This window comes from Meles meles, chromosome 3 (assembly GCF_922984935.1).
Source record: "Meles meles chromosome 3, mMelMel3.1 paternal haplotype, whole genome shotgun sequence".
Taxonomy (NCBI): domain Eukaryota; kingdom Metazoa; phylum Chordata; class Mammalia; order Carnivora; family Mustelidae; genus Meles; species Meles meles.
The window spans coordinates 153636766-153661401 of NC_060068.1; the positions used below are offsets into that span (position 1 = coordinate 153636766).

The 24636-nt window shown below is 42.4% G+C and overlaps 1 protein-coding gene across 2 annotated transcripts in view; it reads right to left on the bottom strand.

Annotated features, from left to right (window-relative positions):
* Window positions 1–24636, bottom strand: part of EGFLAM (EGF like, fibronectin type III and laminin G domains) — a 177645-nt gene that overhangs the window by 98646 nt on the left and 54363 nt on the right. For both annotated transcript variants that reach the window (XM_046001092.1, XM_046001091.1), the window contains exons 2-4: window positions 10696–10805; window positions 9600–9680; window positions 6783–6809 (exon numbers count right to left, since the gene is read on the bottom strand). In XM_046001092.1, the coding sequence (XP_045857048.1) occupies window positions 6783–6809; window positions 9600–9680; window positions 10696–10779 (192 nt within the window). In that variant the 5' untranslated portion in view covers window positions 10780–10805. The remainder of the gene's footprint in view (window positions 1–6782; window positions 6810–9599; window positions 9681–10695; window positions 10806–24636) is intronic.

Below are 24636 nucleotides of genomic sequence, written 5' to 3' on the forward strand. Positions count from 1 at the left end.
CCAACCTTCCCCATGACATCTGCTCATCTAGGCCTGATCTTACCCTACCAAAGGCTGTGCCACTGATCAGTACTTTTTTTTTTAATATTTTATTTATTTGACAGAGAGAAATCACAACTAGGCAGAGAGGCAGGCAGAGAGACAGGAGGAAGCAGGCTCCTCGCGGAGCAGAGAGCCCGATGTGGGGCTTGATCCCAGGACCCCGGGATCATGACCTGAGCCGAAGGCAGAGGCTTTAACCCACTGAGCCACCCAGGCGCCCCCTGATCAGTACTTTTAAATATTATAAATCATGTACTCCTATTTCTCCTCTGGGGCTGTAAGCCCCTTGAGAGCAGGGACCCTGTCTTGGACTTCTTTAGAGCCGCCTCTGCAGATGATCAAAGAGTCATTGTTGCTATGGAGAATGTGCCTGCTGATCAACAAAACTTTTTAGAAGGATTCAACAAAGACTTGTCGAATACTTACTACGGGAGTCCTTAACCCTGAGTGCACATAAGAATCGCTAAAAAAAAAATACCAATGCCTGGACTCCACTCCAGACCACTTAAATCAGAATCTGTGGAAGGCAGGGCCCCCGGGGTAGTGTAAAGCTCTCAGCTGAGACAAAAGGGCAGCCAGGTACATGAGCCCCGGATGCGGGGCTCGGCTCACCTCCTGCGCTCTGCATTCCATCTGTTGCCTGCCTTCTGTGACTCTATCCCCTCCCCTACCTACTGGGTCCTTCTGGGATTACTCACTGTGCTCAAGTCTCTCCCACCTCAAGAACAGTCAAGTATTCTCCAGCACACCTGTGCCCACCTCCTCTCCACAGGGGCAACTTTCTTAAAGGGGCTGCCTCCACTTCTGATTCACCCCTCCCCGTCCTCTCTGCTCTATGAAACTACTGAGATATTCTTGCTATGCAAGGTCACCACACAACTTTGTAGTAAATCCAATGGGGATGATTTTCTGTACTTGACTTCTTGTATCTTTCAGTACTGTTGCCTAGCCTTGCTTCTTAAATTTCTTGGTTCCCTTGGAAGCCATGACAATGCTCCTCCTTGGTCTCTTTCTACTTATCTCATTGCTCCTTCTCAATACCCTCCACCCATTCCCCTTTCTCTGCTTGCCCCACAGGTATTGGTTTTTCCCAGGGAGTCATCCCTTGCCATCTCGCCCTCTCACTCTGTCGTCTTGCCTGGGTAAGCTCAGCTACTACTTCCTCAGCTTCCAGAACCACCTTCGCTTGACACCTCCCAAATCTGCCTCTCAGCTCTGGCCGCCCTCTTGATGTCCAGACACGGGTTTGCAACCCCCTCTAGACTATCTCTACCCAACAACTACCAAGCCGCTGAGGTTCAACATAACCAAATTTCACCTCAACTTTTCTCCTCCCGTTACTGAAAACAAGATAAGGAATTGCTTCCCATGGTGCATTCGCTCTCTCATGAGCCAAACAACAAACTCTTGACACTCTCCTCTCTGTGTTCACCTCCTCTCTAACCACCATTCAGCCAGTTACCAATACTGTCACTGGGACTTGCTCACGTCACTTGAATCTGTTTAGGTCATCTCGTCCTCATAGACGCTTAAGTCCAAGTCCCCATAATTATGACAGTGGGTTCCGATTCTCTGTCCACCTACACTGCCTACACCACCAGTACAGACCTCACCTGCTAGAGTTGTCTTCCCACACCTCAAATCTGAGCATGTCACTTCCCATTTTATAATCCCCTCAGGATGGCAGAGGTGCATCCCCCTGTTGATCCTTCCAGCACCATCTCATGTCACCTCCTTTCCTTGTATTCTACATTCCAGTCAGACGTAAGAACTTGGCAGGGCTCAAATTTATGCCATTCAATTCCTTGCCTCTGGGCCTTTGAACCTGCTGCTCCTTCTACATGAAATGCCCTTCTCCCCACTCTTGCCTGGCTCACCCCTGCTCATCCTTCATGACTCAGTTCAGCTGAGACATTACCTCATTTCTCTGACCCCCAGCCTCCAGTCTGGTTAGGCGCCCCTCCTCTACACGTCCCTCGCGTCCTTGGTGTACCTCCATCTTAGCACCACTCACCTCAGATCGTGTCTGTTTATTTGTCACCTTCTCCCCACCCACTTGAGGGCAGGAGCAAGTTCTTATTCCTCTGGCAACCTAAAGCTTAGTAGAGATAGGTAGTGAATGTTTAAGCAATGCTTTCTGGATGAATGAATGAATAAATGGAGGAAAGAAAGTGAATGAGTGAAAGAAAGAAATCCAATCAAGGTGTCCAGTATAAGCAGATGACCTCATCGAGAACCAGCTTCTATGACTGACCCCTCCATCTTGATTAACAGCGTCGGTACCACTGTCCCAGGCCCTGGGGTTGGCAACTCCAGAGACAGGCTGACTTTCTCTTACCCACCTCCACGTGCCTTTCAGACCTGCTCCCTCCCTCCACTTCCTCTGAAGCTCGGCCATTTCTACAGGCTCCCTGAGGGTGTCTGCCCCCAGTCCCTCCTCCTCTCCTTCCTGCTCTGCTCCATCTTCCATGCAGCTGCACAAGGGGGCATGGCTGAACATAGGGACCTCACCCCAAGCCCCCTTCAGGTCCTAACTCCTTGCATCTGTGCATCTCAGTTCCACTATCTGTCCCCCCGTTCCATGTCAAGTGAGATATTAAGAGACTGGAGGTAGCAGGTGGATGAAAAACTTCTCACTTCTCTCTCATCAGCCATGCCCAGGCTCTTCCCATGAGAACAAGGGTATACTTTCAAACCAATGCCCTCACAGACTTTTGCTTTAGGATCTTTTCCCCCGGAAGTCCTTATGCTGGAATGACACGTGGGAGGAGCAGTATGGTTATAGATTATTATAGATATTAGCTCTAAGCCAATACCAAATACGGCTACTATTACCATGTATTGTGTGTTTTCTCTGTTCTAGGAGCACGTAGCCTGATTTAATTCTTTCTTCAGTCCTGTGAAGTAGATACCACTCTTACTTTCATTTACAGAGGAGAAAAGAGAATCTCTGAAAAGTTAATGATTTGCTGAAGAACATAAATTTAGTAAGTGGCAAAATGGGGATTTGAATCCTGCTTTTTTTAACCTCAAGGCCCAAGTTCTAATTCAAAAATACATGTACAAAAAATATTAAATAACATTTAAATCAATAATAAATACTTATAAACACTGAAGATCAGATTATTATTTTATTTAAGAATGTTATTTTATTTATGTAAGTGTACGAATTTATGAATTAATTAAAACAATATAATTTATTTTATTTATGTAAGTTTATGAATTTATTAAGAATTTTATTTTACTTATATAAGTTTATGTATTGAAAATTTAAAAGTTATTACTGAAAACCTGAAAAAGACTGGAATGTGCAGGTCATTAAAAAAAATATCACTGAAAACCAAGAGACATTAGACTTGTTGATGTTGCTTATGTAGATTACAAAACAAACCCTTTATTAGATATGAAAGATCAGCTCTACCTGTAGCCCAGGTATATTCTAATAGGCAGACAGGTAGAAAGTGACCCTCCCAGAGCCAACTATTCCCAGCCTTTTCCTGTTTTGACCAGTTAAGTAGGTGGCATAAGGGGGTGCGGGGCAAGGGCACTGGGGACCTGGGGTCATGGAAAGAGGAGCTGGACTCAATGACTTAATAACCATCATTTCTTCCCCTGACATCAATCCTTCCAAATGGAATCTCTCACTATATTGTGACTAGGGATAACCCTTGGATTCTTTATTAAAATACCACACAATTCCACAGATCTTTCTATTTCCATCTTCAAGTATTTTATAACTACTTGCATCAAACTACATAAGATACTGTATATGCTCTTCTCGAAATCAAAAAACTAAGCGTTTGTTGCCTTGTGGAAGTTTGAGAACAAGTCAAAATGTTTATCTCTCTTGGATTTTATTTTATACAATGTAGTGAGAAGCAGTGAGAGAAACTGCTTTCTTGGAGTAGAGTCCAGAGTGAATTCAGCGATCTCCATGGGCCCCTTCCCACACCTGTTTTGGGGTAATGAGGAGGCAAAGCTGAATACTTTGCTACAAAATAATGCTACTTTGTGTTTGTCTAGTCCCTTCTAAAATGCAAAACCCCAAAACCTGCCCCCTCTGTCTTCCCAATACTGCCAGTGGTTGTCATGGGATCAGAGAATTTATATCTCAAGAAGAGAAAAGCAAGGCTAGTTAGTTCACTGAATCCAAGAAGAAAGTTCAACAACATAAGTAATGACAATAATGGGTCTGGTTTCCCTCCTAAGACACATCATAACCTAATATGCTTCCAACTGCCCAACTCTCAAACACAGCATAACAAATTTTCAGGCTAGCACCTTGTTTTTCAGAGGTCCAACTACCTTCTCCACATCTACTGTACCAGTCCCATTCCCCCCATTCAAAGTCTGTGACAAGGATAACTGATTGTCTCCTCATATCCATTCTCTCCTTTCTTATCATAGAACCCCTGTATATTACTGGGCCATCACCACTCAAAGACTACATTTCCCAGTATCCCTTGCATCCAGCTGTGGCCATGTGGCTAAAGTCTGTCTAACAGAATTTGAGTTAAAATGCTGAGGGCAATTTCTGAGTTATCTCTTCCTAGGAAGGGCTGCATTCCCTTTCCTCTTTTCCTCATCTATTGGCTAGAATGTGATGTGCCAGTGAGCCAATGTGGGCCACGGGAAGGAGGGCTAGAAGGGTTGGCAGAGCAACAAGATGGCAGAGGAAAAAGATTCAAGGTCTCTGACAGACAGAAGCCACCGAAATTGGTTATAACCAAACAGGTTATATCTTGAAGGAAACATGAATGCACATTTTGTTAGAATCACTATTATCTTGGCATTTTGGACTATTTGACTTTTATCCTAATCATTACGTGACCCAACGTACAAAAACAATCTGGAGAGCTATGTACAAGGAGCCCCTAAAGATGGGACTACTCTTAACTGAATACCTCTTTGCAACGATAAAACCATGCTGAAGGACTCTGGACGTAAATCTCTGACTCCGATTTCAGATTCCACCTTTACTCCCTTCCACGCCATATTTTTCTCCTACTGCTGGAAACCCAGGTTATTTGTTTCCAGAAATGAAGCTAGAGGTCATCTTGTTTGCTAGCCCAGACAGGAAACTACTACACTGTAAGGGCATCCAGTGAGCAGAGCTGAGAGAAAGCACAAAGTGGGAGAGCACTGGACAAGGAGCCAAGAGACCCGGATTCTGCTGCCAAATAGCTTTGCGATCTTAGAGATGCCACTTTGCTTCTCTGGGCCAAAGTTTCAACACCAAAATTCTACAATTGCTCTAAAATGACCTTGTTGGTAGCTAATAACCTTAGATTCAACTTCACAGTTGACTCTACAAGTTGAGGCTGGGCCTTGGTTGTGAATATCTAGCATCATTACATGGAAGGCACCAAAGAAAGAGAAAAGTGCTATCTTCCCCACATCTTTCTTTCGGTGGCCCTGAGGAAGGCTATGTGGGCCAGAGTGGTGGTAGGAGTTGGGGGGATTCTGTTGCCTAAGTGGTCCCAGAAAGCTAGAAAGTATCTTCCAGAGTTTCACAGGAAGGGCAGCACTGACTTTGGGGCTGTACAAATTTTCCATGTATGGGTCTGTCCTGTGTACTGCAGGGAAAGCAGCCTTCCTGAGGCTTGTCCACGAAAATATCCACGCTTATGTCCACATGCCCCAGAGGGAACAAAGGAACCCCCAGCTGGGAACCATTACTAGTTCATTTTACAGTCACAGAGAGATTCAAAGGGGTTTAGTAACTTTGTCCAAGATGACCTCTGCTGTGATGACAGAGCTGGGACTCCATAACCAGTCTCACGATTCCTGCCTCCATTTTCTCTCTCTAACCTTGGATAAGACCCAAGTGCCATCATGGTTCTGGGTCACCAGACCAGTGGACTCCAAAGCAGGATGATGGTGTATCCCCATGGGTGAGCAAGACAATCTTTTGAGATGCCAGAAGAAAAGAACTTTCTATTTCTGTCTTATCTCCTCCTTTAAGGTTCTATGGAACATTCTAATGTACATGATATACTAGTAGAGTAGCATATGCATAATTTATAAATACACGTGTGTGTTCAAATATTTTTTACCAATGATATGAATGATTAGGAAGTGTGGAGCCTACCAGTCTAAACACTCGCTTCTATTTCCAACTCTAAAAAATGACCAAATTGCCCTGCTTTGTTTTACTACTTACTTTTTCCAGGTTGAAACCTGCAGGTTGTTCTAAGAAAAAAATAAGTGTCGAACGCTAACCCGGTCAGAGGCCTCCATTTGGCAAATCATCAAAGGATATAACCCAACCTATTTGGCAGTCAATCCAGCAAGTCAAGTGGTTTGAGGTGACCTGATCCTGGCTTATTGGGAAGGTCTGGAATCCTTAGGGAAAATGAGGAAAGGAGAAGGAAGGGTGGGGGGAGGGGAACCACCCTGTAGCAGTGCTCAGTCATTTAAATATCTTCTCTCCTTTTCAGTCTTTTTCACCTAGTTATGGAACAGAGCTTAAATTACTTCAACCTTTAAAAATGTTCCCCTTAACCTCACTCTGCTGTGTGAGATGAAGCAGCACAGAGGAGAATGAAAGCGCCTTCTTTCTAAATGATTAAAAATTCACCTGGTACGCCCCGCTATCCCTGCTCACACTGGAACTAAGCACTGTCCCTCCGGCCTCAATCAGTAGGAGCAAGATGTGGGAAAATCAACATTTTGATGAAAAGAGCCCCCCCTGAATCCTGGGTTGGGACAAGGATTTAACTTTTCTGAAGCATACTTACAAAAATCACCCGGTGATCAGACTGTCCCTGCAGAGGAGAAACAAAAACAAAACAACATAAAAGGAAAGGAAAACTTCCGGGTTGCAAATAAGCCAGCAGAGCAGCCCCCCCCCCACCCCTTCCACAGAGAGACACAGGCAGCGAACACACAGCTTCTGTCTGAGCCCTGTTGCCCCCTCGCTCAGTGCCTGTTCCATGCCAGCTGCGGTACTGAGGGCACCATGGCCAGGACCCTGTTTAGTGATCACACAGGCCAGAGGGTTCCCAAACTGTCTCTGCTCACAGTACCTTTGCTCTCTCAGGAATATTTTTACAGCACCTATAATAGCAAAGAAATGCCCAAGTGTTCCATTTATTCTGTAGTTTTACCCAAACAATCTGGTAGTGGTAGTTTACACAGATGTCCCTCTTTCCCTTGAGAAGCTGCAACATTCCACAGCACCCCCATGAGTTTGCTGCACAGCCCGGAGCAGCTGGCAGTTTGGAAACCCCAGATATGCTCCCATGATATAGATACTATTTGGATCCCTGTTCTGTCTACGAGAGAACTGAGGTCCAGTAAGGCTAGCTTGTTGTAATTCAGCACACTGAATGCAAGTCCTGAAACCAGAACTCACTGTTATACCAGACACTTCCCCTCTTCCTGACTCACTGCCTTTATGTCCTCGCATGATTTCCTCTCTCCATTCTAGATAGTCTGCACCTCCCCCCACCTCCCCACCGGAACGCACGAGCATGTGGGCATGAACACACACACATGCATGCCTGTCCTCTTGGTTCACACCATTCCTTTTGATTTCAGTGCCCCTCCCTCTCCTCTGCCTTTCTAGAAGCTGCTCCTGCTTCAATGCTCAGCCCCTAGTTGGACCACTTGTTCATATTAATCTCTCCCTCTTCGAAACTTCAGTCTATTAAGTGGCATGTTAATGACATTGGTCTTACGTTGCTTTCCAACTGTTTATCGACGAGAAGGGGATTTTCCCAATAAGACTGAGATCTGCCTGAGAATCGGGACTCTGTGTTATCCTATACTGGGTGTATACCAGCAACTGTGAAAGTGTGTTGAAATGGGCAAGGCATCATTTGTTAGCGTACTCTAATGCCTGGATGTAATTAACAGACAGAATGTATTTAACATAAAGGCAGTGATCATCGGGAATGATCACTAACATCTATCTGGCTTCTTTACATTTTTAAAACCAAAGGCTTTTAAATATACCATTTTATTTGGAACTCACAACAGTATAATTATTATACCCCTTTCATGGGAGAAAGGTAAGGCTTAGCCAGGTGAGGGGACTCTGGCCAAAGTTACCCAACCTGTAAGCGCAGGAAGGATGTCTGGAAGTCCAGGGCACCTATTTCTCCCCTGGCCCCGTGCTTCACGTTTGCACTGCCATGTCCTCCCCAGAGATGCCAGTGTTCGGGGCAGGATCTCAATTCCAGAGGCACTGCCCAGACTCTAAGACACCTGTCACCGTCACTGTGCCCTTGATGCCTGGACCATGTTGCAGGCTGATGGCTGGGGATACTGCTGGCTCCTTGGCAGGGTCCAGGTGGTTGTTGAAAGTTCCAGTGCTGAGATGAGACAGAACCTTAACTCGAGGATACCTCAGTGGGCTAAGTCGGTCTCCCCTTTGAGGATAAAGTAAACCATAGAGGTTGGGGCTGAGAGCTTCTGGGGCAAATGAGGGCAGCTGGCACCAAAGTCTGAGATTAAAAGTGTATCCTGCAAAAATACACACAAGCTGCAAATGCGTACCTCTTCTTTCTGAAGAGCTTTGGTAAAAACTTAAAATTTAAATTAAAAAAATAAAAATAAAAAAAAAAAAAAAAAAAAAAAGCCAGAGCAAGTCTCAGAAGTCAGCCTGCGCTGGGTTTCCAGTGGACGCTGTTCCTCACTAACATGTGATGTGGGGAGAGTAATTTCACCTGAGAGTGAGACTCGGCATCCTCGTCAGTAAAATGAAGTCATAGGATAGTTGTGAAGATTAAATGCGAAAGCGAAGGGAAAGCAGGAGGCATAGCACCTGGCAGGCAACAGGTGCCCAGGGAGCAACAGCTTCCACGCAAGGCTTCCGCGCCTGCAGTGGGGGCAGACTCCATAGTCGCCAACACCCCCACCGCCGCTGCATTCTGGCCACCAGGGCTGGATGCTTGCAGAGCAATTCAAAAGGCTCTAGCCTCCTGGAGAATTGTAATAGAGCGGGCGGGCGGGGGTGGGGGGTGGGGAGGAGAGCGCAGGAAAGAAAACAGAACATGCCTAAGGCAGGAAAATTCACCCGCGGAGGCCTTGACAGGAAAGAGGAAAAGAAATGGATGGAGAGGCAGTCGCTGGTGAGGGGAAGGACCGGGCACCGGAGCTTGACAAGAAAAATAAACAACTTGGACCGTTTGAATATACATTTCAAATTACATCATTTTCTTCTGCATTGTGTCTCCAGGCACTTGGGAGGATACAGATGGGTCATATTTATTTATAAAGCTTTATGGGGATTTTTAAAAAGTCGGCGTCGAACTTCATGAACGAAAAAACAGCTGTAAGGTGGCTGTTTTCTCGCGGGATGCACGGGGGGCCGGTTGAGTCCAGGATGGAAGTGCTTCCCCAGAACCCTTTCTGCACGTGCCTGCCTTCCGGGACACGTGGGCCAAGGTGTGTGATGAGGGCGCGTGCATGAAGATGTGTGTAAATTCTGGAGGACTATGCACACATGATTATTACATATGACACACACATGATCAGAAATCCTTCTGCATATCGCCGCAACGCCAACCACAGGTGCTCTTGGAGGGGGCGGCCTCACTGCCACTACTCACCGGGGCCACGGGGTCCTGGAACAGCACGCGATGCGACCGCTCCTGTAGGGATTTATCCGCACCCACCTCAGAGTAGAAGACCTGGAAAGGAGGCAGGCATGGGGTGAGAGCCAGGCCAGCACTCCTCTAGCAGATCAAGGGCCCGGGGTTCGAGCTCCGGCCACAGCTGCCGGGTGGTTGGGGGGGCTCCGAGGTGCGCTGCCTTGCTGACCCTGCTGACCCTGGTTCTACAACAAACACCAGCTCCCCAGTGGCCGGGCTCGCACTCCCATGAGCCTACCGACACTGGGAGGGAGATGCCTCCGTGAAGTGGGAGGAGGGTCTGGACCCCGCCCCTGCTAGTCTTCCCCAAACCACGACTTTCTCCCGTCATCTTCCATTGTCCCACTTTTTATGTAATAGGAGTACAGAAACACATTTCTCTGCCTTAAGACGACAATAGGAGGAGGGCCTATTTTTGGTGAAAAGGAGGCAGTAGGGAGTTGAGGACCTGGGTGTTATGGGGAGTGGGAGGGGGGTTCTGTCCCATCTAAAGTGGGCAGCCCAGCTCCAGTGGGCTCTGTGCCTGGTAGGGAATGTGGGCCTGGTGTGGCCCGCTCTCTGGATATTCCCAGAGCTTTCAGAACTCAAATACTTATTTGAAATCTTCTAACTCCTAACAGTTGACTCATTTTTTAAAAACCTTGTTCCAACAAAACACATTGGTGAATCTCTCCTCTGATAGGTAGGAATGCACTCGTTGTTCCCTCCCCCACTTTGCCTGTCCATGTCTTTACTTTATTCCCATGTTTCTGCTTTAGCCTCCGAACTTGACCATGGGCAGTTGGATAGCAGGAACCACATCTTCTACTTAGTTTACATTTTCCCCCTCCCTGAACAGAGTAAGGATTCCATAGATCCTAACAGACTTTCAGGCACTTACAAATACCCTTAAAAGGGAAACATTTGCTCTGGTTTTCATGTAAGGAAACCGGGGCAGTGATTAATAGGGAAGGGCTGGTGTAAGCAGACCCTCTATAGGAGAAGCGAGGGTGGGAAGGGCGTAGAGTTACCAGGACGACACCCATGACCGAGATCGCTGGGCCCTGGTACTCACAGTATAGCCAGTGATGGGGCTCCTGGGATGCCTGGGCATTCTCCACTGGATGCTGAGTGTTGTGCAGTTCAAGGCGAACAGCATGATATCCAGAGGAGACTCCACTTTGCCTGCCCCAAAGCAAATGAGACTGTGTCAGAGGTTCTGAGCTTGTGTCTAGAGGGAAAGATGCCGCCGCAGGACAGAAATCAGACACCTCTCTGGCATGCCGCACCTAATTCAGGTGACTTCACCAGAACTCTGCTGTCCCCTCCCAACCTGACAATCATATGGACCTCAGTCCCTTCTGTACCTTCTAGCACCCAGGGGCCAGCAAAGGGAAACCAAGCACTTCCAACTTGACTCGAGGGTCATGGAATGTATCAAAGGAAGATGATGAAATTCTTTTTTCTTTTTATTTTGTAACATACATATGTTTTATAAGTATTTTATGTAACTATGTCTGTTTACATAGTTCACTTATTCCTATTATAGAACATCTCAAAAATATAGTTAAGTGTAAAATGGAGTTAGAAAACTTTAAATGTTTTACAGTAGCAAACTTCAAATCTTTTACTGTATCCTTACTGTAAATAATTCATGGTTATGAATAATAAATTTTATGTTTATAAATATAACATGCAGATTGCCGAAATTTAGGAATGAGTCCTGTCAACATTTGAATACAATACTTCCTTTTGGTTACATGCGACTTTTTGTAAGATATCTGTATGTAAATATAGATATGGAGATATAGATATATACACATGCATATGTACATATATGTTTATGTATATATAATTTTTATTTTTCTTTATTGTGTTCATTATATAGAATATAGACACATATGTAGTCATAATTTTAAATCTTATAGTTATATAGTTATATATATTATATATATAGTTAGATATATACTTATAGATAAAATGTATCTACATATATATATACACACAAAAACTGTTGAGTATATATTTATCAATCTAATTATTTTTAATGGCTGTTAGTTCTCCTGTATACAGTAATTCCCCCTTACCTGTGCAGGATACTTTCCAAGACCCCCAGTGGATGCCTGAAACCACAGATAGTACCAAACCCTATATATACTATTTTTTCCCTATAAATATATACCTATGATACTTTATTAAGTAGGTAGTGTAAGAAGTTAACAATAATAAAATAGAACAATTACACTAACATACTGCAGTAAAGGTTATATGACTATGGTCTCTCAAAACACCTTATTGTACCATCACCCTCTTTTTGTGATAATGAGAGGTGACAAAATGCCTACACAATGAGGTAAAGTGTGGCAAATGGCTTCGGCACTGTGATGGAGTGCTAGGCTGCTCTTGACCTTCTGATGATGTGTCAGAGGTAGATCATCTGTTTGCAGACTGGCTGACGGCGGGTAACTGAAATCCTGACGTTGAAACCACAGACAGGTGGGGGATGACTGTACTGCCTATGCCACAATTTACACTCTTTCTCGTTCCACTCTTGTTAGACAATTAGTTCATTTCCAGTATTTTGCGATTTTAAATAATGCTCCGTGACAGGCACCTGGGTGCCTCAGTCCTGCATCAGGCTCCCTACTCAGTGGAGAGTCTGCTTCTCCCTCTCCCTCTGCCCCTCCCCCTGCTTGTGCTCCCTCAAGTGCTCCCTCTCTCTCAAATAAATAAGCAAAATCTAAATCAATCAATCAATCAATCAATCAATCAATCTCCATGAGAGCAAAAACTAGGTATGTCCAGTTCAGAACACAGAGACTAATAAATGAAAGAGTTTGGGTGGATGAATTTTTTCATTTGATTTCCCACTTGCCAGTATGGGCTGATGATCCTTCTTTTTAACAACTGTGCAGAATGCTCTAGCATATCAGTTAGCTTACATAGTCGGCAATTCACCGAGATCTTAAGGTGTCAATTTATTAGACTGCTGCTGGGGCTTCCCATCCATGTTTTTAATAACAGAAACCAAAGTCTTTCTGGTGGTCCAAGTAGTAGAGGCTCAGTGCTGTCACTTGTAAGAACTGCCAGTCTCAGAGGCAGCTGCCACCCCTCCCCCCACCCGCCCCTGCCCACAGACACCTACCACTGCCACACTGGTGTCACTCAGGGGTTTGGTCTTGAATTACTCTCTGGCTCCGCCTTGGTTCAAGATCTAAAGTCCCATCTGGTTGGCCAAACTTATGTAATGTGACTCCCTCTTGACTCAACCAAGGGGTCAGAGAGGAAAGATCAGGTTTTTTTTTCCAGTTTCCGAACCGGGAACTGACAGGTTGAAGGGAGTCTTGGGAATAGTTCTTCTATTGATCCCATCCATAGTACTGAAAGATCCTTAGAGGAGAATCAGATCCTAGGAAAAGACCACTGGGAGGTGGGAAGGCCAAGTACTCTGCTATTTAGAGCACGTATGTACATTAACTTACGCGGCAGATTGATATTCAGGTTGTTTCCAAAATTTCACTGTTAAAAATAATGCTGGGAATATTTGTGTATGTGCCTTTTTGTTCACATCTGAGTATTTCTATGGTGGATAATTAAAAATTATAGATATATCTACACTAATACAATGAAGTACACATTCTTTTCAAGTGCACATGGAATATCTCCAGAATGGATTACACATTAGGCCATGAAATGAGTCTGAACAAATTCAGAAAGACTGAAGTCATACCATCATCTTTTCCAACCACAACAGTTTGACAGCAGAAATCAACCACAAGAAAAAAATCTGAAAGACTTCAAATACATGGAGGTTATAACATGGTACTGACAAATGAATAGTTAGCCAAGAAATCAAAGAGGAAATAAGAAAATACACAGAGACAAATGAAAATGAAAATACAATGGTCCAAAATCTTTCAGCTGCAGCAAAAGCTGTTCTAAGAGGGATGCTTATAGCAATACAGGCCTAACTCAAGAAGCAAGAAAAATCTCAAATAAACAACCTAACCTCACACCCAAAGGAGCTAGAAAAAGAACAAACAAAACTCAAAACCAATAGGAGGGAAAAAAATAAAGATTAAAACAGAAATAAATGAAATAGAAACTAAAACAAAACCAAACCAATAGAACAGATCAATGAAACCAGGAGCCAGTTCTTTGAAAACATCAACAAAGCTGATAAACCTTTAGCCAGACCCATCAGAAAAGAAAAAAAAAATAGAGAAACAGAGAAAGAGATAAAGAGAGGAAACAAATAAACAAAGTCACAAATGAAAGAAGAGAAATAACAACTGACAACACAGAAATACAAAGGATTATAAGTTTTACTAAAAAATTATATGTCAACAAATTGCCAAACTAGAAGAAATGGATAAATTCTTAAAAACATATAACCACCCAAAATTGAATCAGGAAGAAATGCAAACTTTGAACAGATGGATTACCAGCAATGAAACTGAATCCGTAATTTAAAAAATTCTCAAGAAACAGAAGTCCAGGACCAGCCAGCTTCACAGGTGAATTTTACCAAATAGTTAAATTAGAGTTAATAACACGTTTTTCTCAAACTATTCCAAAAAATAGAAGAGGAAAGAAAGCTTTCAAATTCATTCTATGAAGCCAGAATTACCCTGATATCAAAACCAGATAAAGACACTATAAAAAAAAGAACTATAGGCCAATGTCTCTGATGAACATAGAAACAAAAACCTTCAACAAAATATTAGTGAACCAAATCCAATAATACAAAAAAAAAAAAAAATCATTAACCATGCTCAAGAGGGATTTATTCCTGGGATGCAAGTGTGGTTTGATTTTCACAAATCAATCAACCTAATAGATCACATAAACAAGAGAAAGGATTAAAACCATATGATCGGGGTACCTGGGTGGCTCAGTGGGTTAAAGCCTCTGCCTTCGGCTCAGGTCATGATCTCAGGGTCCTGGGATCAAGCCCCACATCGGGCTCTCTGCTCAGCAGGGAAACTGCTTCCTCCTCCTCCTCTCTCTCTCTGCCTGCCTCTCTGCCTGCCTCTCTGCCTACTTATGATCTCTGTCAAGTAAATAAATAAAATCTTAAAAAAAAATATATGATCATTTCAATAGTTGCAGAAAAAGCATCTGACACAGTATGACATCCATTAATGATAAAAACCCTCAACAAAGTTAGGTTTAGAGGGAACACACCTCAACATAATAAAGGCCATATATGTAAAACTCACAGCTAACTTCATATTCAGTGGTGAAAAACTGAAAGCTTTCTTCCTAAGATTAGAAATATGATAAGAACATTCACTCTCACCATTTTTATTCAACATAGTACTAGAAATCCTAGCCACAGCAATAAGACAGGAAAAAAAAATAAAAGGCATCCAAATTGGTAAGAAGAAGTAGAACTTTCACTGTTTACAGATGACTTGATACTACTATATATAGGAAACCTTAAAGACTCCACCAAAAAACTGTTAGAACTGATAAGTGAATTCAATAAGATTGCAGAATACAAAATCAACATACAGATATCCATTACATTTCTCCACATGAATAATGAAGTAGCAGATTACACCAGAAATAATGAAATACCTGGGAATACACTTAACCACGGGGGTGAAAGACCTGTACTCTGAAAACTAAAAAACAGTGATGAGAAAAACTGAAGATGACACAAACAAATGGAAAGATCTTCCACGCTCATGGATTGGGAAAACAAATATTGTTAAAATGTCCACACTACCCAAAGCAATCTACAAATATTTTTAGAGATATTTTATTTTTCTGCATTTATCTCTCTACAGAGAGCACAAGCTGGGGGAGCAGCAGGCAGAGGGAGAAGCAGACTCCCCACCAAGGAAGGAGTCTGATGAAGGACTCAATCCCAGGACCTGAGCTGAAGGCAGACGCTTAACTGACTGAGCCACCCAGGAGTCCCTCAATCTACAGATTTAATGCAATCTCATTCAAAATACCAAAGCATTTTTCAGAGAACTAGAACAAGTAATCCTAAAATTTGCATGGAACCACAAAGACCCTGAATAGCAAAGTCATCTTGAAAAAGAAGAAATAACTGGAGGAATCACAATCCCAGATTTTAAGATATGCTACTCTATACTGTATACACATAGATGAATAGAGTAGAATACAGAGCCCAGAAACAAACTCAAATCATATGGTCAACTAGTTTTCAACAAAGGAGGCAAGAATAGGCAATGGGAAAAAGACAGTCCCTCCAACAAATGGTGATGGGAAAACTGGACAGCTACATGCTAAAGAATGAAATTGGTCCACTTTCCTACACCATACACAAAAATAAACTCAAAATGGATTTAGGACCTAAATGTAAGACCTGAAACCATAAAAAAAATTTTTTTTAACCTGAAACCTGAAACCATAAAAATCCTAGAAAAAGAGTACAGTCAGTAATTTCTCTGACATTGGACATTGCAACATTTTTCTAGATATGTCTCCTGAGGCAAGGAAAACAAAAGCGAAAATAAGCTATTGGGATTACATCAAAATAAAAAGCTTCTGCACAACAAAGGAAACAATCAATAAAACTAAAAGGCAACCTACTAAAAGAGAAAAGATATTGCAAATGACATATCTGATCAAGGGTTAGTATCCAAAACATATAAAGAACTTATGCAACACAACTAATCCAATTTAAAAACAGGCAGAAGCCAAAAACAGACATTTCTCCAAAGAAGACATCCAGATAGCCAACAGACACATGAAAAGATGCTCAACATTACACATCATCAGGGAAATGCAAATCAAAACTACAACGAGATATCATCTCACACTCAGAATGGCTAAAATCATAAACACAGGAAACAGTGTTGGTGAGGATATGGAGAGAAAGAAATTCTTGTGCACTGTTGGTGGGAATGCATTCTGATGGTATAGCCACTGTGGAAAAGAGTATGGAATTCCTCATAATAATAAAAATGTAATTATCATATTATCCAGTAATTCTACTGCTGGGTATTTACCCAAAAAATATGAGAACATTAATTCAAAGATGCATATACACCCCTATGTTTATTGCAGCATTATTTACAATAGCCAAATTATGGAAGCAGCTCAAGAGTCCATCAACAGGTGAATGGATAAGAAGATGTAGTACAGTAGTATACACACACACACACACACACACACACACACAGAAATATTACTCAGCCATAAAAATAACGAAATCTTTCCAATTGCAACAACACGGGTAGGAGGATATAATGCTAAGTGAGAAAAGTCAGTCAGAGAAAGACAAATGCCATATAATTTCACTCATATGTGGAATTTAAGAAACAAAATCAATGAACAAAGAAAAAAAGGGATACACAAAAAAGCAGAATCTTATATATAGCGAACAAAGTGGTGGTTACCAGAGAAGAGGTGGGTGGGGGGGATGGATGAAAGGTATTAAGAACACAATTACCATGGTGAGCACTGAGTAATGTACAGAATTTTTTAATCACTAAACTGTTCAACTGAAACTAATATATACTATATGCTAATGATACTAGAATTACATATTAAAATTTTAAAAATTATGGGTATGTACATTTAAAGTTTCAATAGCTACCGACTTACTGTTCTCCAAAAAGAATTGAATAAATGAATCTTTAAATACACTTAATTTTCTCACTTGGAAAAATTCTTAAAGCAAAATTCTTGTATCTAAGACAGAATGTCTCAGTATCAACACTGTTGATCTTTTGGGCTATGTGGGTTTCTGTGGGAACTCTCCCATGCACTGTAGGATGTTGGATATCGCCCCTGGTCTCAAAGCACTAGATGCCAACCCCACCCCCCAACCATAGTTATGAAAACCAAAAATAATCTCCAGACATTACTAAATGGCTCCTGGGGACAACATTGCTTCCAGTTGACAACTATTGATCCTAGAGAATGGATATTTTAAGGGCTTTTCATAAATATAATCAAACTAATACCTAGAAAATTAACCAACTTAGAAGCTTATGAAGGGGTTATGAGAATGTCCAGTAGAAGTAATATCTTTACCAGATCTGAGTATTACTTAAAAGTCTTTGTTAATTTTTTTAAAGATTTATTCATTTATTAGAAAGAAAGAGAGAGAGAGAGCACATGAGTGGGAGGGACAAAGGGAGGAGAGAATCTCAAGCAGAATCCATACTGAGCATGGAGTCTGAAACAGGGCTCGATCTCATGACCCTAAGTTCATGACCTGAGCTGAAACCAAAAATCAACTCAACAGACTGAGCCACCCAGGCACCCAAGTAATCTGATTAAAAAAAAAAAAAAAATTGAGTATTTTAATATCTTCCTTGGCTACTTTTCTTCCTCTGTTCATGTGTTTGGTTCATTTTTTTTTTAACTGGGTTGTTAATTTTTTTTTTAATAGGCTTGAAAGAACTCTTCCTATGTTAAATATCTTAATCATTCACTTACATTTTCTCTGTGTATTTTTATCTTTAGGTCTAGCTTTATAATTACCCACTACTTGTAGCTTTTTGCTGATTTAGGAGGTTTGTGCCAGTAAAATCTCAAAGGAGACTGGGAAGTGGGGGGAAATATAGTGGAAATGATCTATCAGACCCTCACAGAACCATAGAATAATGAGTAAGCACAGCTTCATCCTAAGTCCTAGGAAAAGAACTTTCTCCATTTATTTTGGGAAAAATGACAACTGACCAAGGTGGGCTGCTTGAGTCAACTAGGGCGACACCAGTCCTTATGTCCTTGTGTATCTGCCATGGTTCAGAAAACAGAAAACACTCGAAGTATTTTCAGCAGAAGTGTGGTTACAGAATTGCTGAGAAGGCCAGTGGAATGGAATTCATGACTCATCATTCACTCTATTTTATAGATAGATGAATAAATAGATGAGAAAGAGAGAAAGAGGGGAACTAGCGTTAGTGGTGACTCATAACCAAGAAATCTCTGCCTTCACACTCAATCCTCCCATGACACTGGGATTGCCTTTACACCCACAAAGTGATGGTGAACCTTGGAAGGGTGAGTTCTTATGCTTTGACCGCCTTCCTTAGCAGGAGAAACAGCAGCAGGACATGGCCTTCGTCCCACACCTGCCTTCCATCTGTCCCAAGAATGAATCTCATTGGTGAGACCTAATTCACCTCCAGAATACTGGCTGCAAGGCAGTCTGAAAAATGTCGTTTTAATTTTTCCAGCCTTTGCATGACAGGCATGGTGCCTAGAAGGAGAATAAATGGATGTTGAACAAGCCAAGCTACAGTGTTCATGATATCTTCATACCATAAAAAGCGTGAATTCCAATATGCTATCCCCTTTACTTATGTATTCTGCAGGAAATTATTCTAATCAAGCCCTGCTGGGACAGAGTTGGGTATGACTCCTGCTTTACTGACATACATACTCCTGTATTAGGTCTTTCGCATAACTAACAAATATGTATTGAGCTCCTAAATGCATCAGGCACAGGGTTAGTCAGTAAGGCTACATTAATGATGCAAGAGACAGGGGACCACAAATAAGTTAGCAGGACATAGCAACTGGGTGGGACAAACATAACAAGCAATATGGGGCACTTTGGTGACACAAAGCCAGGACACCCCTGACTCCACCTTCCAGATGAGTAGGGATGAGGCAAAGTGGCAAAGTGGCAAAGTGTTCCAAGAAGTATATACTCTTCTCCCAAAAAGCAGGAGGAAGAACCACATAATAGAACCACTAGGGTGTTGTAGTTGAGTGAATGTGGAGGGTGAAGGAGAGGAGAGAGTCAGGAGAGCTCCAAGGATTCGGCCTTGGGCAACACAGGGGTGGGGGGGGCGGGTGTATGCCTTTCACTCACTCAGAAATACAAAGGTGGCTTTTACTGTTGATGATGAAGAAGGCGTGGTCACCTGTAGCAGGAGAGCAAGAGGCGGCCAGGTCAGACATTTGGGCCAAACGCCAAAAATACTCCAGATGAATCAAATGGTTAAAGATGGGAAATCAAATTATAGAGGAGGATTGGGTTTTAAGATCAGATTTTCGTTCTTGAGGAGAAACCGTTCTAACCTTAAAAAAGGTAAAGAAAATAAATCAAAAGAAAAGTGATGAATTCTGCATCCTAACACTTTGGCTATGCTCTTCAAAAATCGCAAAAGAAAATCAAAACAACAGATTGAAGGATAAATCACTGCGGCAAAATGACAGGCCAAGGGCTATCTTTATTATAAAACTCATACATATTGAAAAAAAACACATTCAGACCCTAATAAATAAAATATGAAGAGACAACTCACAAAAGAGATAGTATGGCTGGTAAACACACGTGGTAAAATACTCAAATTGCTAGTTAATCAAATAAGCACAATTTTTAAAAATTGAGATGTCATTTTCACCTGTTAGATGAGTCAAAATGTTTAAGTGAGAGTAACTAATGCTGATAAGATTACATGAATGTGCTACTCTCAAAAAATTACTTATGACAGTGGAAATGAGCACAGGCATTTTGGAAGACAATTTGGCAATGTGCGACAGTACCCAGAGCCATCAATATGTCCTCTCCTCGGGCTCTTGGAAGTGTGGTTATAGTCTGTTGTGAGGAAAAGAATCTTAAGGGAAGAGGTTCTGCCTGTGATCCCTTGTGAGACAGGAAAAAAAAAAAAAGCAACGATCTAGATATTTAGAAACAGGGTGTTAGGTCAATAGTGGGATATTATATGGATGGACTGTAATACAGTCATTAACGGTGATATTTGACCCAACACATTGTGGTAGCTTGGATTGGATCTGGAAGAGAAAAAGACATTAGTGGAAAAACGAGTGATATCCAAATAGTCCGTAGTTCAGTTGATAATGCGGTACTACTACTCGTTAGCACGATCACTACTTAATTTTTTAGACTTGACCAACGTGCCATGGTTAGGGACCACGATGGCATGAGGAGAAACTGGGTGAAAGACGGGCAGGAATTCTATTATCTTTACAACTAACAATAAATCTAGATTTATTTCAGAATTGAAAGTTTAGTTCAAAAGGGAAGCTAGGGTCACTCCGCAGCAACAGTAATGATGTAGTGTTAAATGAAAAGTATACCCACTTGTCATGATGCTAGTACTGGATATATAGGAAATATTCCTTTGAAAAATAACTTGAAGGCAAGGGTAAAAGGCATTGTTATATCAGGGTGGCCGAGATGAAGGATGAATTTTTCCCCCCTTGTTTTCTTTTATTTGGTTACAGAATGTTAGTATATTGTTTCTTATAATTTTAAAAAGTTACTCTGAAGAGTATTTTCATAGTCAAAGACCAAACACTGTATGCATGCGGGTATGACCAGGCTCCTTAGGAGCTGAAGGAAAGCCACAAAGCACTGCTTTATGAAGCTTGTGTTACTTGGGTTAAGGCAGGCTTTGTTGTCTCGTGGATGCATTCTGTCTCTCCATTTAATGCTGAGGCTAAAAATAGTTTGCAGTTAATGAAGCAGATCTATTAGCTCTTAACAACCAAAGGTAATGTATCTGCAGAGAATATCATTCCTATATCAGAAGTCAATCATCACAGAAAAATGAAGGCGCCTAGGAAGAAGGCTATTGCTGCCATGAACAATGCCCACAGCACTGTCAATGATAGCGACAGAAGTGCTATTGGGGTGACTTGGTATTATAAAGGACACAGAGCCGGCACCCTCTTGTTCCTCCCTACCTTGGTGGCTGGCTGTATTCCAGAATAGGATTTTCCAAAGTTTTTGCTCTCTAGGCGCTGGATTCTCCAGGGCAGCTGATTCTAACTTAGGTCTCATAGCAGTGGAAGGTGGAGGGGCATTGCCATGGGGCCTCACAGGACATAGACCGGAGGATGACCAGACCCAGGTCTCACAATGTCTAAGAGAAGAGGGACAGGCCCATAACCAGAGTCCTGGGCTTCATGTCTCCATGAGGATTCTAAACCAGAGCTGGTGGGGAAGCCCAGTGCTCTGAGCATGGCGCCTTTACATACATTCACTTACATGTCCTTGCATCCTGATGGGAAGATTTTGTTTTTCCTTCCTCAAAATAACTAACGTTTTAGTTCATGGGAGAAATACTTGCACCCTATATCTGTGATAAGGGGATAATATCTAAAATATATAAGGAACTCATACAATTCAATAGCAAAAGAACAAATAATACAATTAAAGAATGGGCAAAGAACCTGAAAATTTCCAAAGAAAGACATTTTTCCTAAGATATACAAATCAGAAGCCAACAGACACATGAAAAATTGCTCAACATCACTAAACAATAGGGAAATGCAAGTCAAAGCCACAAAAATGTATAAGCTCACACCTGTGAGGGTGGCTATTATCAAAAAGACAAGAGAGAACATGTGCTGGTGAGAATGGGGAGAAAAGGGACTTTTCTTGTGCACTCTTGGTGGGGATGTAACTTGACACAGACACTCTGGAAAACTATATAGCATCCCTCAAACTACCATGACTGGGTGTCTAAAGGAAATGAAAACAGTATCTCAAAGAGATATCTGCACCCTTATGTTCATTTCAGCATTATTTACAATAGCCAAGACATGGAAACAACTAATGTCTGTTGATGGACGGATGGATAAAGATAATATGTTATATACATACACACACATGCACACGCCACCGAACAATGAGGAAATCTTGCCACTCATAACAACATGGATAAACCTAAAGGGCATTATACTAAGTGAAATGAGTCAGAGAAAAGCAAATACTGTATTAGCTCATTTGTATGTGAAATCTAAAAAAAGTCAAACTCACAGAAACAGAGCATTGGAAGTTGCCACAGTGGGTGGGGTAGTGTGGGGAGGAGGAGGATGGGTAAAGGTAGCCAAAGGATGCAAACTTCCAGTTCTAAGATGAATCTGATCTGGAGATCTAACGGACAGCATGGTGACTACAGTTCACCATACTTGAAAGGTGCTAAGAGAGTAAATCTTACAAGTGCTTCCTGAGATGATAAATGTATCATCTCCCTTTATTGTCTTGATCATTTCTCAACATGTACATCAAATCCATATATCGAATTACCACATTGTAGACCTTAAACTTACACATATAAACAGTGTTATATGTAACTTCTATCTCAATAAAGCCCCAAATAAATAAATAAACGTGGGGGCAGGGATTAAAACACAGCTGTATCTCCATTCTCCATTCCTTTCCTCCTCCTCCTTCTCTTCCAGGGGTAACAGCCCTTAGGTATTACTGTGTCTTATCTCTGTGGAGGTTTATGTATCTTTATTTTATCTGCACATTTCTTTGTTTTTGCCAGAAACATCCTAATATCCTAATTCAGTTAGAGAATGGATACACTGTGGTTTATTCATATAAGGTACCTGTATCTTTCTCCCTTGAACAGTTACTTCTTTAAAATGAAAGAGAGATCCAAGGAAAGAGAAATCATCAGAGACGCAGGAGAAAACCCTTGTAAACTTTAAGGCTCCCCTCGAAGAGTAGCCAGCTTCTGATCATCTTCCCCTCGCTACTGGCCTAGCAATCATCATTCTTTCTGTTTTTGAAAGAGAGAGAGAGCATGTGAGCACAAGCTGGAGGAAGCGCCAGAAAGAGAGGGAGAGAGAGAATCTCAAGCAGGCTCCATGCTGAGCAAAGAACTTGAAGTAGGGCTCGATCTCATGACCCCGAGATCATGAGCTGAGTCGGACACTTAACCTACTGAGCCACCCAGGCACACCCCATACTTTGATTTCTAAATGCATTGCCACTTGCCTATGTGCTTTTCAGTTTCCCAAATGTCATTACTGCCATCTTCTGCCTCTTTCCTTTTGTCCTGCTGGCAAAGTGCCCTTTGCCCCAATTTACAAGCATTTCAGTGGAATTCTGGAAGGACCAGTAGTAAGTATGCTTGTTCCACCCACCATGTTTCACCAAAAATCAAGTGATCCTCATGACAATACGGGATACAGGAAGGAGAAATCATTCCCACTTTACTGAGGAAGAAACTAAAGTCTAGAGTGTGTTGATATAAAATCTTATCAATGGGACAGGGGCAGAAATAATGAGTAATGGAGGTAGAACTATACTTCCTCCTAGAGTTGCTGTTCTTGGTGATTCTGCCCAACCTCTTCTTCTCAGCTTCCCCTCCACTCTCCACCTGGGAGTTCCCATCCCAGCCAGTCACTGCCACATAGACGCTGGGGGTTGCTGATCTATTTCTCCAGCCCAGCCCTCTCCTTCAGAAGGGCAGGTCTATGTACCTAACGGCCAAGTGGATCCAGGCATCATGTAAGCCTCTCAAATTTAACACATCAAAACTGAGCTCCTTATTTTTCTCTTTAACTTGGGCTGCATCAGTAATCCCTGTCCTGATAAGCAGCATCCCCATCCAACTTGATTTCCAGAAACCTGGAAGTCTCATTCAGTTGATCACATGGTATCAATTCTCTCCCATTCGTGGAGGCCTTGGAATCTTCCTCAGCCCAGTTCCTAGAACAGCGCTACTGTCAGAGTTGTACATGCGGTGGACCCTATTTGCCATTTGGTCAAGACTTCCCTGGTGGTTTTTCTGGCCGTTCCAGATCTGAAGGGGCACAGTTTCCTTCTCACAGCATCAATAGCACTTATCCTCCACTGAAGACTATGCACGAGAAATTGAAACTCTTTTCCTGCAAAGCAGTGGAATGCAACATGAAGGGTGTCGGGGGTCATAAGATTGGGGGCTCTAAACCTCGTGTGTGGGAGGCATGTATGAATGACCCTCAGCTGGAAGGAAACCCCAGGGGCAAGCGTGCATTGTAAGCACAGCTTTTTTTCTCTTTGCATGTTTGTTTGAAGTGTCCTTAAGGGCACGGCTGGTCTCTAGCCAGGAGCCCTCCGAAGCTATGTCTTCAGGGTGAACACATTGCTGGAGATTGTAGATGAGCACGGCCTCTGCGGAGGGGGAAGTTAAGAACCAGAGAAAGCCACCAAGCAGAGCCACTTCTGCATGCTGGAAATAGATTCCAGACACAGTGGGGTGGTGGATCTGGAAGGACCAGAGAAACCGCAGATAAGAAGTCGGGGGAGGGCAGTCCTCACCGGGATGAG